We start from the raw sequence: 16,002 nt of genomic DNA, 5'->3' as shown, positions 1-16,002 counted from the left end.
TGTGAATATGTTTAATACATTTTATAATTATTACTAAAATACATATTTTTTTCCCTGAAAATTGAATTCGCTTACATGTAAAACTAATTTGGATCATTTCGTAAAATCGAATGTATTTACGTTAAGAAAATTACATACCCTCTTTGAGTTATGATTGATTTCAATGCCCTGCTGACAAATGTTACCTTCACTTTATTTTTGCTGTTGCTGTTTTCTGTCAACAAGCTGTCTCTAAATACGAGGGGTAAACGAAGAAATACGATAGTAATGGTCATTATTCTTATTTTCAACAATAACAACTCACCTGAATGAAATGTATCGCTTGTTCCAAAAACTTGACACACATCGGCCATACATTTCTGGTATATTTTGTGCATCATTTACGTAAACATTTCTGCAAAAACTTAAACGTGATATATCTTTAAGGATGGTAATTTCCTGTTATTATGAATGGACTGGTATTTAACTATTGGTAACGCTTTAAGTTTCATAATTAAGATAAAACATTGCTTGCATGCGATAACGTATTCATACCCCTCCTATTAAGAACATATTATCTTTGCAAAAAATAAATACATCAGCACATTTCAGATTCTGCAAAAGTCTCCGTCTGCAATGTTAAATGCTATCATGCTACATAAAGATACAATAATAAAGGATTGAAGTTACGTTTGACTTTTAGTGCCTTTTAATATAGAATCGTGTTTATATTATGTTTATTATTAATTTTGCCCATTATCTTATCAGGAAGAAGTAAGGTAAAACTTGCATACAATAGCTTTCCACATTGCACATAAAAGACACAAGCGCGATCTCTGATCGTTATTTATATAAAAAATATATAAATAATCTCGTCAGAGAAAACTAAACACAATAACTAAATCAATACCTTTATCTAACAATAAGCAATGAATTAGTGCCATCTTTGTCGATTTCTTTACTTCAAAACACCCTTAAGAGAGCTTGTTAACCATACATTACAATATTTGAACAAAATGAATATTGATTTGGAAGCAGATTGAAGGCATATATGTGAACTTAATGTTCATATAAAAGTTCAATAATAAGACCATTTATAATTCGACCTACTGCATATTGCAGTTATAATTAATACATATTTTTGTAAATATTAATATTAATCAACCGACGTTTTGATACACAAATCTCTGCTTTTCCATATCGTCCACATTTAACGCGTATACATAATTGAATGAATTGCATTTATATTTGGAAAATCTCCATTCTTCTGAATACTAGGTCACAGTTGGCTAAAGTGGAGTTTATATTATAAGCGTCTTAGTTACCTGTGTCGCTTTAAAATAATTATCGACAGTATCTTCCCCTTGATTCAGGCATTTTTTTTTTAATAATACATATTGTCTCATTTTGAATATTTATTGTCTTTTAAACTTTATATATGTTGAAATCGTTAACAAACATGTGTTCAATACATATACTTTTCAAGAAACGACTGCAGTGCCATTCATGCTAACGGTAATTTCAAGTCATCACTATAATACCGTCCTCTATACAGTACGGAATACCGTTAGTGCCATCGTGGTTACAAATTAAAATCCAGAGGGTGACAATGCGATAGTACGATGGCGACAATGCGATAGCACGATGGCGACAATGCGATAGCACGATGGCGACAACGCGATAGTACGATGGCGACAATGCGATAATCATATCGTACTGTCGCCATCGTATCATCGCATTGTCGCCATCGCACTGTCGCCATCGTATTGTCACACTATCTTCATCATATGATCGCACTGTGCATTATCGCAATCGCACTGTCGCCATCGTATTGTCGCACTGTCGCCATCGTACTATCGATTGTCGCCATCGTACTATCGCATTGTCGCCATCGTACTATCGCATTGTCGCCCTCTGGATTTTAATGTGTAACCACGATGGCATTAACGGTATTCCGTAATAAAGCGATGATAAGTTTTGAATTTGTTGGTATAGAGAATAATAGGTTGTTGACGTGGATGGAGAATGGTTATCTGGCAAGTCGGAGGAATTCGGCGAACCCGATAAGATCCTCTGACGAGCCAGATAGCCATTCTCCATCCACGTCACCAACCTATTATTCTATTTATCCTGTCACATTTACAACTTTCGTTGAAATGTTTCTAAAATATCTAGTTTTCGAATATTTTGTGTTCAAATTTTTAATATGGTAAACATCACGCGCGAAAAAAAACATGGTGACGTCACGTCAGGCAAAGCGCTTAGGCTAGCTTCCATCTTGTTAAGACACACAGAAATCGAGTTACTCGTTATTAATTCAATACACAAAGACAAAATTATGCTGTTTAAATAATAATGTTTAAACAAACAGTTCTTTACATGTATTTGGTATTTTATTAATAGAAAAAAAAAGTATATTTTATTAATAGAAAATAGTAAATGCATGCGCATGTACTGATAGCAACTGACGGATATTCGAGGTCACGTGGTCATGTAGCCTAATATCTTTTGGAATATTAGGTTACCTGGTTATCGGGCTAATTTGAAGGCATGTGACAGGATTATACACAATATTAAGGTACACATAAGTACATTTCCGTCTACAATTCGTACATTTATTATATGAGTGTTAGAAACATAAGCTCACATGGAACGCTCATGATATATTATAGCAACTTGTTAACGTCAGCAAATGATGTTAGTTCATTGCTAGTTAATTAAATGCTTTGAAGTTAAATAACGGGAAATAAACCTGAAGTTCAGGTAATATGGGAGGTCGCCGAAACTACAAATATACCAGCCACAACGACAAATATACCAGCCAGAACGACAAATATACCAGCCAGAACGACAAATAGGGCGACGAATGCCATACCGTTTGAATCGGCGCTCTTCTAGTCATTGCGGCGGGTTTATTTGTGTCGCTGTTTCGTGTTGTAGTGTTGTCGTGTTGGAGACATTCTTCAAACCCACCAACACGTCAGAAATCAGCCATTGTATTAGAATCTTGTCCAGGATGATGTGTTAGTTAAATGAGTTGTGTTGTTTAACTGAAATCTGACCGTTGTATAACTGAATTGTGTTTACTAGGACGAGAAATATCAGCAAACATGTCATGAAACAAGCTGCTGTATTTATCACTTAACCCTTTGCATGCTGGGAAATTTGTCGTCTGCTAAAATGTCGTCTGCTGAATTTCTAAAATTAGAATTTTCTTCGATTTTTTTCAAAGAATACTATCAGAATAGCAAACAATTTAAATCCTGATGAGACGCAACGTTCTGTGGCGTCTCATCTGGATCCAAACGGTTTGCAAATGGCTTTTGCAAAATACGGTTCCAGCACTGAAAGAGTGTTGATCATTAACAACGTCTCACGGGCGATTTTGTTTTGCATACAATAACATGCCATCGTAGATGACATTTGTCGACGGTTCATTACGCTTTTGCATTTTTGTATAAAGCTTACTAGTGAAAACATGTTGTGTTTTTTTCAACCAGTATAATTACGTTTCTTCAAAACATTTTTAATTCTTAAACTTACAATTAATTAATGGGTTTTGCAGTTATGCTATATTTTTACCACTTTCACCGAAATACATTTGAAAATAATTTGACATAAATGTTCATTCGATGAAACTCTACCAGCATTATTTCATGATACATATGATTTCGCTAAAACTACGACTGTCTGAGAACGAGTATAATTTGTCGTTTGGTGTCAATATATTTCTTTATTTTATCATATCTTAACATCAGTTATTTACACTACACGGAGCCATCGAGAACAGTTAAGTAAATACGTCACAGTACACATTAAAAATAATTGTTTTGTTACGCTGTTCAACGGCTTTTTATGAGTTTGAATATTAAAGTTATTACTGAGGTTTTAGACCCAAATAAAAAAATGTGCATTAGTGTTTAGAGTTTGGCAATGATTAGTATTCTGTTTCGCAGGTCGTTAAAATGTATCAATAGGAAAATCTATGCATTATGGAATGAATTGTTGTTCAATCGCAATAAACTTTTTTGAAAAAAAAAACGTATGAACCTGATTAACAATCAACAAAAATAGTTATGATATGACATACCGGTACATATGGGGGACAGTTACACTCGTCTGATTTTTTCCTGCATGCATTTCTTAAAATGCCTATGAAACAAGCGTTTGACGTATACGAACGATTCCTTTAAAATGCCTTTAATTGGCATTGTGTTGTGTGTGTTTTGCGTCGTTCTGGCTTGTCGTGTTGGCGACTCTCAATACTGCAAAACACACCAGAAAGACGTGACAGAAGTCAGCCAATGTAGCATACAAGCAACACATGCAATTTTTTCTGTTTACACAAAGTTAGTACGAACAGAAAATCTTATTTACATAATGTTAAACGATCTTATGCATCAAAACTATAAGGAAATCTTTAAACGAACGAAACGAAAATTAACTCATCTCATAAATATAATTTTTAAGACTTAATTATGTAAGTTGCGAATGACATATCAATTGCCCAATATATGTTCAAATTGAGGGTTCGTGTAAAATAAAGAGCCCGAATTTATGGTAATCAAGCGCAGTGCAAACTCAGCAAACCGGTTGTTATCGTTCGATATTTACTCCGAAAAAAATTAGGGACGTATACATGTACAGAAAGCCAAACGTTCGGAATGGCGTTCAAGTTGGTTCGTACAGTTCGCGGCTTTTCGTTCCCAATTGTAAGTTATCCGCCCTGGTTGTTTCTGGCCTCGTCGTCTTGTTACCCATTTTTGTTTTATTTGTTAGATTTTGGCAGTATATTTCACGGCGGTCAGGATACTAACTCCCACTTCCCTGAGTGAATTAATTGGTTTAACCAGTACTTAGTGCACATACCTATCCCAGTAATTGAGAACTACCCTACTTGAATCAGATGTAGGGACTGAAAGGGCGAATAAATGATTTTATGACCTATTCTCTCACAAGTTGTGTGGCCGGGCCGATGATCGAATCCGAAATTTATAGTCCATCGCTCTTAGCTACTACATAAAGCATGTCCGGCAACATCTGTTATTTTAATGCTTACAACATTAATTAAACATGTGTTTATAATGATTGTTAAAAACAACATGATCGAAATTCGCGATCGACCAAAATGAAAATGCTGTGATGGATTTCTTATTCCAGTAGCGTGTAATTGACCACGGTACAACTGGCAGAATGATATGAAAATCAACCTACGATATGAATTACTTGTGCGTAGCCTCTGAAGTCAGATGATGTACCCAAAATGATAACAACATCACACGGTTCTGCATGGTTAACTTGTAGACACTGCTGATGTCACGCGATTGTCATCGGTTTTATTATTGCTAATGCAAGTTATCTATCAATTAATATTTCAGTATGCATTAAATGTTTTTGTCGAGTCCTATGATGTAAAAATGTGAAGATGATAGTATTTCGGATAAAATATTCGGATGTTTTGTTTGCGGTTTAACTTAAAAATATTACATTTGTATATTTATTTATTTTTAATATTTAACCGCCGGATCTGCTTCTGTCTGAAAATTATATAATTTTAAGTTTACCCGTTGGCATTAAATAAACATCTAAAATGGTGTCAATAATAAAAACATCAAGCAGGAACTTCAGACACAAATAATGTCAAATAATTTAGGCAGTGGCTAGTCGTACGGGCCCGTACGGGTAGACAAGAGGCTAGCCGTACGGCCCCGTACAGATAGACAAGAGACTAGCCATACGGCTCTGTTCTTATAGCCTTTCCTATGTAGATTGTCTAGCCGTACGGCTTATAAAGTATAGAATTGTCATTCGGTGCTTTTAATCAGTAATAAGTTTGTTTAAGCTCATAAAAGTTAAAAAATTGTTCATCTGTTACCGCTTCCTTTCATGTTATACGGTTGCTTATTTGATTCTTTAATCAGCCGACGTTCCTAATTAAGGTGTGAACAACTGTTTTAATTACATGTAGTTGCGGCATTGATATTATGAAATTCAATGACGGCAGCCATCAAAGGTAGTTCTCAGAAATTGAGTTACACTAATAATTTTTTTATCTTTTAGACAATTGATAAATAGATGGTTTCATACAAGCAATATATCAGTTACCTGAAAATGACCGTGTCTTTAACTGTCGTGGGAAAATTCTCCAGTTATGGTGCATTAATAGGCAAAATTGAACTGTACCAGCGTTCAAATTGTGTGCAGTTTTACAAACGTATGATTCTGTAAATAATGTATAATCTAGATAAGAGGTATAGGTTTTCTTAAATTTTTAAGATAATAAAAGTTTGAACATGTAAGTACGACTTAAAATGAACATGGTGCTTATTTTCGGTGTAGATCGAGAAAGTTGTACATGGATGCAAGCTTTTATATACCACAAACTCTGCGTTTGATCAAATTTAAGACAATTATCATTGTTTCCTTCAGTTTGAGCAAACTATTACTGTATATATCGGTGGATTTAGTTCAGTTTGTATATGGTGTGATTTCAAGTGCATCACGCATGGCAATTATTTAAAGTGACATAATTTAAGATATGAGCAACTTCATTTGTCATACATGCGAACAACAAAGACACGAATAAGCCTGTGTATTCACACTGTCTAATCAGCGTCTTTTTTGCCGCTGCATCATTACTATAGAAATAAGTACAAATTACACATCAAAAGCAATTATTTTTGTTCCGATGATTTATTTGTTTGCTTAGTCGACATTACTTGTCCTGAAATGCTGCCTCATATTGTGAAAATAGGGTATATAACTTCGAGTTGTATATGCTTTTGTCAAGTGCTATTATCTGAAAGTTTCCTTTAATTTGTTTTATTATAAACTTTTCTCATTGTGATATGGCAATTTTCATTGACTTAGTTGAGATAATTTACTATATATTTATTGCATACATTTGATATTTGCATGTACATTGCGTATTTATATACTCCATAACTTTGATTTCTATTGATTGTTGTAATTGTTGGTTGGCGAAATAAATTTACATTTTCATATCTCACTTGTTTACACCCTTTATATACTATGCACAAATCGGATTTCCAACCACGACGAAACATAAACCAGACTGCAAATTCCGTGACGACGACTACATGAGCCAGTCTAAAGGCTAGAAATTTCGGAATCTGCACATAGATCAATAATTAATCCATATATTTATGTGTAATAACAGCCGTACGGCTAGACAATCTCCATAGGAAAGGCTATACGAACAGAGCCGTACGGCTAGCCTCTGTTCTACCCGTACGGGGCCGTACGGCTAGCCTCTACCTGTACGGGGCCGTACTGCTAGCCTCTTGTCTACCCGTATGGGGCCGTACGACTAGCCACTGCCAATAATTTAATTGAACTTTTTCCAAATTGTCAGCACTACTAGATTTCTTACTTAGACAACTTTTGAATTTTATGTTAAGATGGACTCATCTTTAGTAGTATTTTCAATGATAATACTTGAAAAGGTCATAATTGTGTTGAAATGGAGTTATGGTGCATTACTTATCGAGGAAATGGGTTATAATCTTTATTCTCACAACATCAATATGAAACCAGGGAAGGTTTTATTATTTGGTACCTAATAGCAGTACATCACACGATCTCAAAATAACCCTTTGTGCATTTTCTTACACCTTAAAAACAAATTGCTTTTCTTGTTTAATTGCACAAGACTGAAAAGTACCAAATCAAATTAGTAGTATCTGTGCCAAATAAATTTTCAGGCAAATTTAGTATTACAACACATTAGCCAGCCAGTTATCCAGTTAATTTAGCCCAATTAAAACAATTTTAAAGCATAATTGTTTTAAATGGGCTGAATTAACTGGATAACTTTAATCATAAACAGACAAAATGGAAAATCAATTGTTCACAACGTATACAAAACTCTGGCTGAAATAAACAACAGGCGAAAATGATATTGTCAAATAAAACAAACCACAATAGTGTTGTGCATTTAATTGGGTGATTTTACTCATTTGTAGGCATTACAGTATTGTACATATCTGAATGCTTTGTGTTTTATTGTTTTAATTTCAACATTAAGTTTTGTTAGTGTATACCAGCCAAATTCCTGGATTTTGTGCATTTATTACAGAAAAAGAAAACCTTGAATTTGTTCACTTGTCTGGTCGGACCAGCCGACTCATTTTTAACCTGTCTGGACCTTTATTTTGGTTGTCCAGGAAACTGGGACTTCCGTCAATGTCAAGCCGTGCAGGGTACTCATTGCGTAAATTGTAAAAAATTACATGCTAAAGTTTTTTGTTATGTACTAATTGTGAAGTGCCAATGTGCTGTTTTCAGGACACATGATTGAGGATGTCATTATGGGAAGACATTCCTACCTCACTGACATCGTTCGGCCCCATCACTTCTGAGTCAGAATCCTCTGGGGGCATACTGTCAAGGATTTTCAAGAGGGGAAAAGGTTTGAAGCACCAACACAAACCTTTTTCCGTGCTCTGTGAAAAAGGGGTTTATTGCATGTGTGTAAAGTGTCATCTCAGATTAGCCTGTGCAGTCTGCACGGGCTAATCAGGGACAACACTTTCCGCTTCTATGATATTTTTCGTTTACAGAAAGTCTCTTGGTAAAAATCCAGATTTGGCGGAAAGTGTCGTTCCTGGGACGACACTTTACGAACAAACATTAAACCCCTTTTTCACATAGGGAGCATCATTTACAGAATACTGGCCCTTATTGCTGGTAAATGAATGTCAAGTGCCAAGTTTTCTTTACTGGTCTGTAAAGTGGAATTTTGGTCAGTGATAGTGAAACATCCAGACCTTATGACCAAATTGTTAAGGGACTTTTGCTGAGATTGCAGAAACATTAATTTCATTGTTAAGACCTGCAGATTAGTCTGAGAATGCAGTCAACTCAACTAAAAGTTAGATTTTGAAAGATTGTGACCAAATATTATTATTCCTACAGGTAAAAATTTTTATATATCCAATTTGTGTAAAATGTGGTGTTGAAACATTTACAATTACATTTCTGTCTTAACCAGCTGGCTTATCCTGTTTTGAAAACAGTGTGTTTGAACAACCATTAATATTTCAGTAATAGAACTTCAATTAAAATATATTCCTTTAACTTATGAGAGAAAAAGTGTAAATGAATCATATAGTGTGTTAATTTTAGACATAAATAATATATCAGTCACTGAGTTCCAGAAAGTATTATCCCAAAATTTTTGGTTTCAAAACAATATTTCTTAATTTACTGTGGCATAGTGGAGATAGTGTCTGCCTAGCAATCAGGAGGTCCCAGGTTCAGTCCTAACTGGGACAGTTCTTTAAATCTTCTCCAAAGGCACCAAGTACCTGTTCTAGTGTACCAAGAAATGATATTCGAGTGCCTCAATAAGCCTCATCCCTTGAGGCGAGTAACTCGCAGTCTGTTCAGGTTTTATGCTGTTTGCTGTTCATCATTATCTAAGGGTTGGAAATGATGCCTTTAAAACTTGAATCTAGTAAGAAAGGTCTTTTATTAAATTAAACTTTCTATGGGACTACAAATGCCTGAAAATACGTATCTAAGTGGTAAAGGGTTAAATACGTATCTAAGTGGTAAAGGGTTAAATACGTATCTAAGTGGTAAAGGGTTACATATGTATGTAAGTGGTAAAGGGTTAAATACGTATCTAAGTGGTAAAGGGTTAAATACGTATCTAAGTGGTAAAGGGTTAAATACATATCTAAGTGGTAAAGGGTTAAATACTATTGTGTGTTAAGTGTTGTCCATAGATGGGCATGTGCAGTCCACGCTGGCTAATCATGGACATCACTTTCCACCTGAATTTTATTTTGCTTAATAAGAGGCTTTCTTTAAACAAACAGTAAAATAAAAGCAAAAAGCATTGTCCCTGGTTAGTTAGCCTGTGCTGAATGCACAGGCTACTCTGGGATGATATTTACTAGCATGCAATAAACCCAATTTTACCAGAACAAGGCTCAATTACAGACAATATGTTATGATCTTGCAGATGACTCGGACAATTCAGCTGGGAGCAGCAAAGTATCAAGTCGTGAAGTGTCGGTGGACAGAGACAGAGCCAGTAGAGGGGAGAGAACTCGAGCCAGCTCAGTTGATCGAGCCAAGGACCAGCTGGGGTCGGCCAGTAGCTCACCCAACATCTCCAGACAGTGTATGCTCAAGGGTGCATTAAGGAGATTTGTGTTTGTTCATGGTTTTCTAGGGGGAAAATCCTTTTTCATCCGTATCTCAGGGCAATTAAATGGACCCATTCTCAAAGCAAAATTCTACAAAAATTTCAAATTTGGAAAAAAATCCAAATACTTTATTTTGTTCTTATAACTTTACTTATTATTTAAAATTAGTTTGCCAAAGTAAGTGGACATTTTTATGCGAAAAAAATCCCCTATTGCATTTTCCCAAAATTGCCAGGCAAAGGCATGGGGAAATACCCAATTTTTAGTGCATAAATCTGTTTATGGTGATCATTTAATACATGTTTAACACCATCAATAAATATTCATTTTATTTTTATCAGAAGTAATTAAGAACTGTAAATGATTGCACTGACCATAATTATTAATCTTTTATTACATAGCCTGATATATTGTGATTTGTTTGTTATTTTTGTGTCCAATATAGGGTCATTTTGTTTGATTTTTCTCATGTGTTTGCAGGTGGTTTCACAAGGTATTTGACATACATGTATCATGTTTTTTCAAAACCTAACTAATACTTTCCATTGATAAAATCTTGTGTTTTCTACTCCTAATGAACTACTGGATCTCCTTTATGTGTACACAATAAAATAGAAAGGAATTTCGACAGTGAGGAGTTTGCAGAGTTATTGCCCTTTGTGTTTTTACGTCCCCCAAGCTTGTGATGTCAATCCTCTTTATTGGGTTGATCTTGCTGAGACTTTCAGAAATGAATTACCTTAAGTTGTAGATGATCATATAGAAACAAAGTTGGGCTGTTACCAGTTTTGGCAGAATGATTGCTCTTCTGTTTTTCCAATTTAGAATATATATTATACCGGTAGTTAAGTTTTTAGTTTTACACTCCTTTTTAACTACTGAATAGATCTTGCTCAAACTTACATAGTTAAATGACTGTAACTTAGTTAAATGACTGTAAATGTAGATAATTGTATAGAAGTAAACTTTTCCTGGAACAAAGTTTGCAAAATTATAGCACATACTGTGTAGATGATCATGAAGAAAAGAATATGGTTGCAATAAGTTTTCGCAGAATTAGGGCCTTTTGTCTGATGTTTCTCTATTGAATATAAAGTGGATTTGCCTGTATCTAAATTATTCTTTTTTATGCTTCTCTTCAAAGAAGAGGAGGTATATTTTGTTTTGCTGGATGTTGGTCGGTCTGTCTGTCTGTTGGTCAGTTGGTAGAACAGTTCGTTTCTGATCAACAACTTGTGAACGGATTGACCAATTTACTTGATACTTCCCATGTGCATTTTCCTTTGCCAGTAGATGACCCCTATTGAAATTGAGGTCACTAGGTCAAAGGTCCAGGTCACTGTCAAATTAAGAGTGAAGATTGTTTCAAGAACTTGTGAACAGAATGACCAATCAGCTTTATACTTTCTTAGTGCCTTGGCCTTTGCCAGTAGACAACCCCTATTGAAATTCTGGTCACTAGGTCAAGGTCACTGTCACACTAAGAGTGAGATTATTTCTGATCAATAACTTGTGAACAAAAGGACCGATTGGCTTGATACTTTCCAAGTGCATTGGCGTTGGACAGAAGATGGCCCTCTTGAAATTGAGGTCACACGTTCAAAGGTCAAGGTCACTGTCACACTATGTGTGAAATTGTTTTCAATCAATAACTTGTTAACTGCTCCACTGACTGGCTTGGTGCTTTCCATGTGCATTGTCCTTGGACAGTAGATGACCCCTATTGAAATTAGGGTCATCATGTCAAAGGTAAAGGTCTTTGTCGCAATAAGTGTGAAAGCCGTTACCGATCAAAAACTTGTCAACAAGTTGACCGATTAGCTTGATACTTCACATGGACCTTGGCCTGTGACAGTGGATGACTCTAGTTATAATACTATAATATTCTCAATCCATTTGCTATGGGGATGACTTAATAGAAGTGTATAATTCTTTGTCAACTATAAACTTATTTAAGTGGTTAAGTCACACTTATATGATAAGATAAACTCTTATGGTCAGTTTTGTTGCAGAAAATCCTGTGTCAAGGCCCAGTTTGGGGGGCATTTGTCTCCAACTGTGGAGCTCTTGTTGTAAATAACATTAAGTTTTAAAGGGCAACTGTTGTGTTACCAGAAGGAAAATATAGCAAATATATGCCTTTAAAAAATCACTACTATAATACTATTACAATAAGTCTTTTTTCTAAAAAGCCCTATTGACCAAATGATTCTGCTGTGCATCTTTAACACTTCCATGTAACCATGGCAACAGGTTCCCCAGCAACACTCACTCCTGAGCATGTCCCAGAGGTCAAGGTCACAGAGGCAAGGTTGAAGGAGGACACCACCAAGAGGACCCTGGGCAGTGTGCTCACACGCCTGTCTGCCATTGTAGAGAATAGACAATCAGTAAGAACAACATATTTTAAGTTTGTAGGATCATTTTAAACGATTTTTTATTAAATATGCACGAGAGGCATATTGTCAAACTGTCCCAAGCCCCCTATACACTCACAAGCACAGAACCAAGCCCCCTATACACTCACAAGCACAGAACCAAGCCCCCTATACACTCACAAGCACAGAACCAAGCCCCCTATACACTCACAAGCACAGAACCAAGCCCCCATATACACTCACAAGCACAGAACCAAGCCCCCTATACACTCACAAGCACAGAACCAAGCCCCCTATACACTCACAAGCACAGAACCAAGCCCCCTATACACTCACAAGCACAGATCCAAGCCCCCTATACACTCACAAGCACAGAACCAAGCCCCCTATACACTCACAAGTACAGAACCAAGCCCCCTATACACTCACAAGCACAGAGCCAAGCCCCCTATACACACACAAGCACAGAACCAAGCCCCCTATACACTCACAAGCACAGAACCAAGCCCCCTATACACTCACAAGCACAGAACCAAGCCCACTATACACACACAAGCACAGAACCAAGCCCCCTATACACTCACAAGCACAGAACCAAGCCCCCTATACACTCACAAGCACAGAACCAAGCCCCCTATACACTCACAAGCACAGAACCAAGCCCCCTATACACACACAAGCACAGAAACAGCCAGGCCCACACTCATGATGGGTGTTGGCTTAAATTGGAACAAATCATCATTATATCAACCCTTCATCATAATTTAAAATAAATCTTTCAATTATTCTTGTATTTATAATTGACATAATGCCTGTACTTTCGGTATCCAGTGGTGTCGAGAGGTGGCATCTGTTTTCTATGGACACATTTCTTAAATATGGAAATGGAAATGTATTAAAAGCTATTGTATGTCTTTAAAGATTTTTTTTGTTCTATATCATTTAATTTCTTAAAGTAATAGACTTTTAACATCAAAAAAAAAAGCTTAAGTAAATGACATGCAAAGAATTATTGAAAGAAAAATAGTAGAAAAAGAAAGTTCCTCATTGGACTCAAACTAGTTTCCTTATAATGCTTTTGTAAAACCTTGTGAACAGTACCTGCTAAGAACCTTTAGCCCTCTTGTTGACAAAAAGTTGAAAACTGAAGTCATTTTGAAAATTGGTGAACAAGTCTCATTGACACATTCCTGATCAGAAGCAAAGTGAAAATGGCTGTATGCAAGCAGTGTCTTACAGGGCTGTATGCAAGCAGTGTCTTACATGGCTGTATGCAAGCAGTGTCTTACAGGGCTGTATGCAAGCAGTGTCTTACAGGGCTGTATGCAAGCAGTGTCTTACAGGGCCGTATGCAAGCAGTGTCTTACAGGGCTGTATGCAAGCAGTGTCTTACAGGGCTGTATGCAAGCAGTGTCTTACAGGGTTGTATGCAAGCAGTGTCTTACAGGGCTGTATGCAAGCAGTGTCTTACATGGATGTATGCAAGCAGTGTCTTACAGGGCTGTATGCAAGCAGTGTCTTACAGGGCTGTATGCAAGCAGTGTCTTACATGGCTGTATGCAAGCAGTGTCTTACAGGGCTGTATGCAAGCAGTGTCTTACAGGGCTGTATGCAAGCAGTGTCTTACAGGGCTGTATGCAAGCAGTGTCTTACAGGGCTGTATGCAAGCAGTGTCTTACAGGGCTGTATGCAAGCAGTGTCTTACAGGGCTGTATGCAAGCAGTGTCTTACAGGGCTCTATGCAAGCAGTGTCTTACAGGGCTGTATGCAAGCAGTGTCTTACAGACTAAATGGCTGTATGCAAGCAGTGTCTTACAGGGCTGTATGCAAGCAGTGTCTTACAGACTAAAGGTTTTCGCTGTTTGCTGCTCATAAGTATCTTAGGGTTGGAAATGAATGCTTTAAAACTTGAAAGTATTTAATTAGATTTTTATAAAGAGACTAGTATACAAACAAATCAAAATGCATTTCTGAAAGGTAAAATATTGAATCAAGTTGACTCAGCTAAGCTATATTGAGCCTTTCCTCTTGTTTGGTTGTTCCCAGACCCCCCAAGTGTACAGAGACAGTGACTTCAAGCAGTACTGGATGCCTGACAGTAGCTGTAGAGAGTGTTACGAATGTGGTGACAGGTTCACCACGTTCAGACGTCGACATCATTGCAGGATATGCGGACAGATTTTCTGTAATTCTTGTTGCTGTCAAGAACTCCCTGGGAAAATTATAGGGTACAAAGGTCAGTGTGAGTATTTTCGGGAAATGTTTTGGAGAAAGAAATTTCAATCACCATTCTCGAAATAGTGTTAATAAGTTCTTGCCATATGGGCGTGAATTTCGGAAAATCCAAGACTTTATCAGTTTTGGTATACTTCCATAATTAGAAGTGATCATACGTGCCACACATCTTGGTCTTGCTGGGATTGTGAGAGTTTTTATGCGCCAGTAGTGTGGCATATAGCATTGGAACTGTCCATCAGTCCGTCCATCCGTCCCTCCGAAAACTAACATTTGCCATAACTTTTGCAATTTTGAAGATAGCAGCTTGATATTTGGCATGCATGTGTATCTCATAGAGCTGCACATTTTGAGTGGTGAAAGGTCATGGTCATCCTTTAAGGTCAAAGGTCTATAAAACAAATCCAAGGGAAGTAACAAGCTTTAAAGGGAGATAATTTATATTTATCATTTGGCAGGTACAGATCATTTTCACAAGGAAAGTAATATAAAAAATTACTTCCCTTGTGAAAATGATCTTTAAATGCAAAATGATAATCCAAAGGGATCTAGTAAAAAAAACAAATTTAAGCAAAGCGGCGCAGTAGGAGGCATTGTGTTTCTGACAAACACATCTCTTGATTTAGATGTATTCTGGGGTGCTGCCTAGATACATCTGTACTTCCTAGCGTCTTAATAGAGCCTGGCTCTGGGAAAACTGGGCTTAATGCATGTGCTTTAAGAGTATTCTCAGATGAGCCTGTGTGGGCTTAATGCATGTGCTTTAAAAGTATTCTCAGATGAGCCTGTGTGGGCTTAATGCATGTGCTTTACGAGTATTCTCAAATGAGCCTGTGTGGGGCTTAATGTATGTGCTTTAAGAGTATTCTCAGATGAGCCTGTGTAGGCTTAATGCATGTGCTTTAAGAGTATTCTCAAATGAGCCTGTGTGGGCTTAATGCATGTGCTTTAAGAGTATTCTCAGATGAGCCTGTGTGGGCTTAATGCATGTGCTTTAAGAGTATTCTCAGATGAGCCTGTGTGGGCTTAATGCATGTGCTTTAAGAGTATTCTCAGATGAGCCTGTGTGGGCCTAATGCATGTGCTTTAAGAGTTTTCTCAGATGAGCCTGTGTGGGCTTAATGCATGTGCTTTAAGAGTATTCTCAAATGAGCCTGTGTGGGCTTAATGCATGTGCTTTAAGAGTATTCTCAGATGAGCCTGTGTGGGCTTAATGAATGTGCTTTAAGAGT

General features: G+C 36.7%; 1 protein-coding gene across 5 annotated transcripts in view; it reads left to right on the top strand.

Annotated features, from left to right (window-relative positions):
- The first annotated feature begins 5,192 nt into the window (after positions 1-5,192).
- The window catches only part of LOC127857552 (1-phosphatidylinositol 3-phosphate 5-kinase-like), a 128,292-nt gene continuing 117,482 nt past the window's right edge, over positions 5,193-16,002 (top strand). For 2 of the 5 annotated variants that reach the window (XM_052393989.1, XM_052393986.1), the window contains exons 1-5: positions 5,193-5,329; positions 8,287-8,410; positions 9,971-10,132; positions 12,411-12,547; positions 14,582-14,771. In XM_052393989.1, coding sequence (XP_052249949.1) covers positions 8,302-8,410; positions 9,971-10,132; positions 12,411-12,547; positions 14,582-14,771 — 598 coding nt within the window. In that variant the 5' untranslated portion in view covers positions 5,193-5,329; positions 8,287-8,301. Of the gene's footprint in view, positions 5,330-5,364; positions 5,447-8,286; positions 8,411-9,970; positions 10,133-12,410; positions 12,548-14,581; positions 14,772-16,002 lie in introns of those variants that run through there. The other 3 variants (XM_052393990.1, XM_052393988.1, XM_052393987.1) reach the window with 2 other exon arrangements.

The sequence above is a fragment of the Dreissena polymorpha genome, chromosome 14 (genome assembly GCF_020536995.1).
Source record: "Dreissena polymorpha isolate Duluth1 chromosome 14, UMN_Dpol_1.0, whole genome shotgun sequence".
NCBI classification, from domain to species: domain Eukaryota; kingdom Metazoa; phylum Mollusca; class Bivalvia; order Myida; family Dreissenidae; genus Dreissena; species Dreissena polymorpha.
Note: the sequence above shows the minus strand (reverse complement) of the source record. Positions and strands in the feature narration are given on the sequence as shown.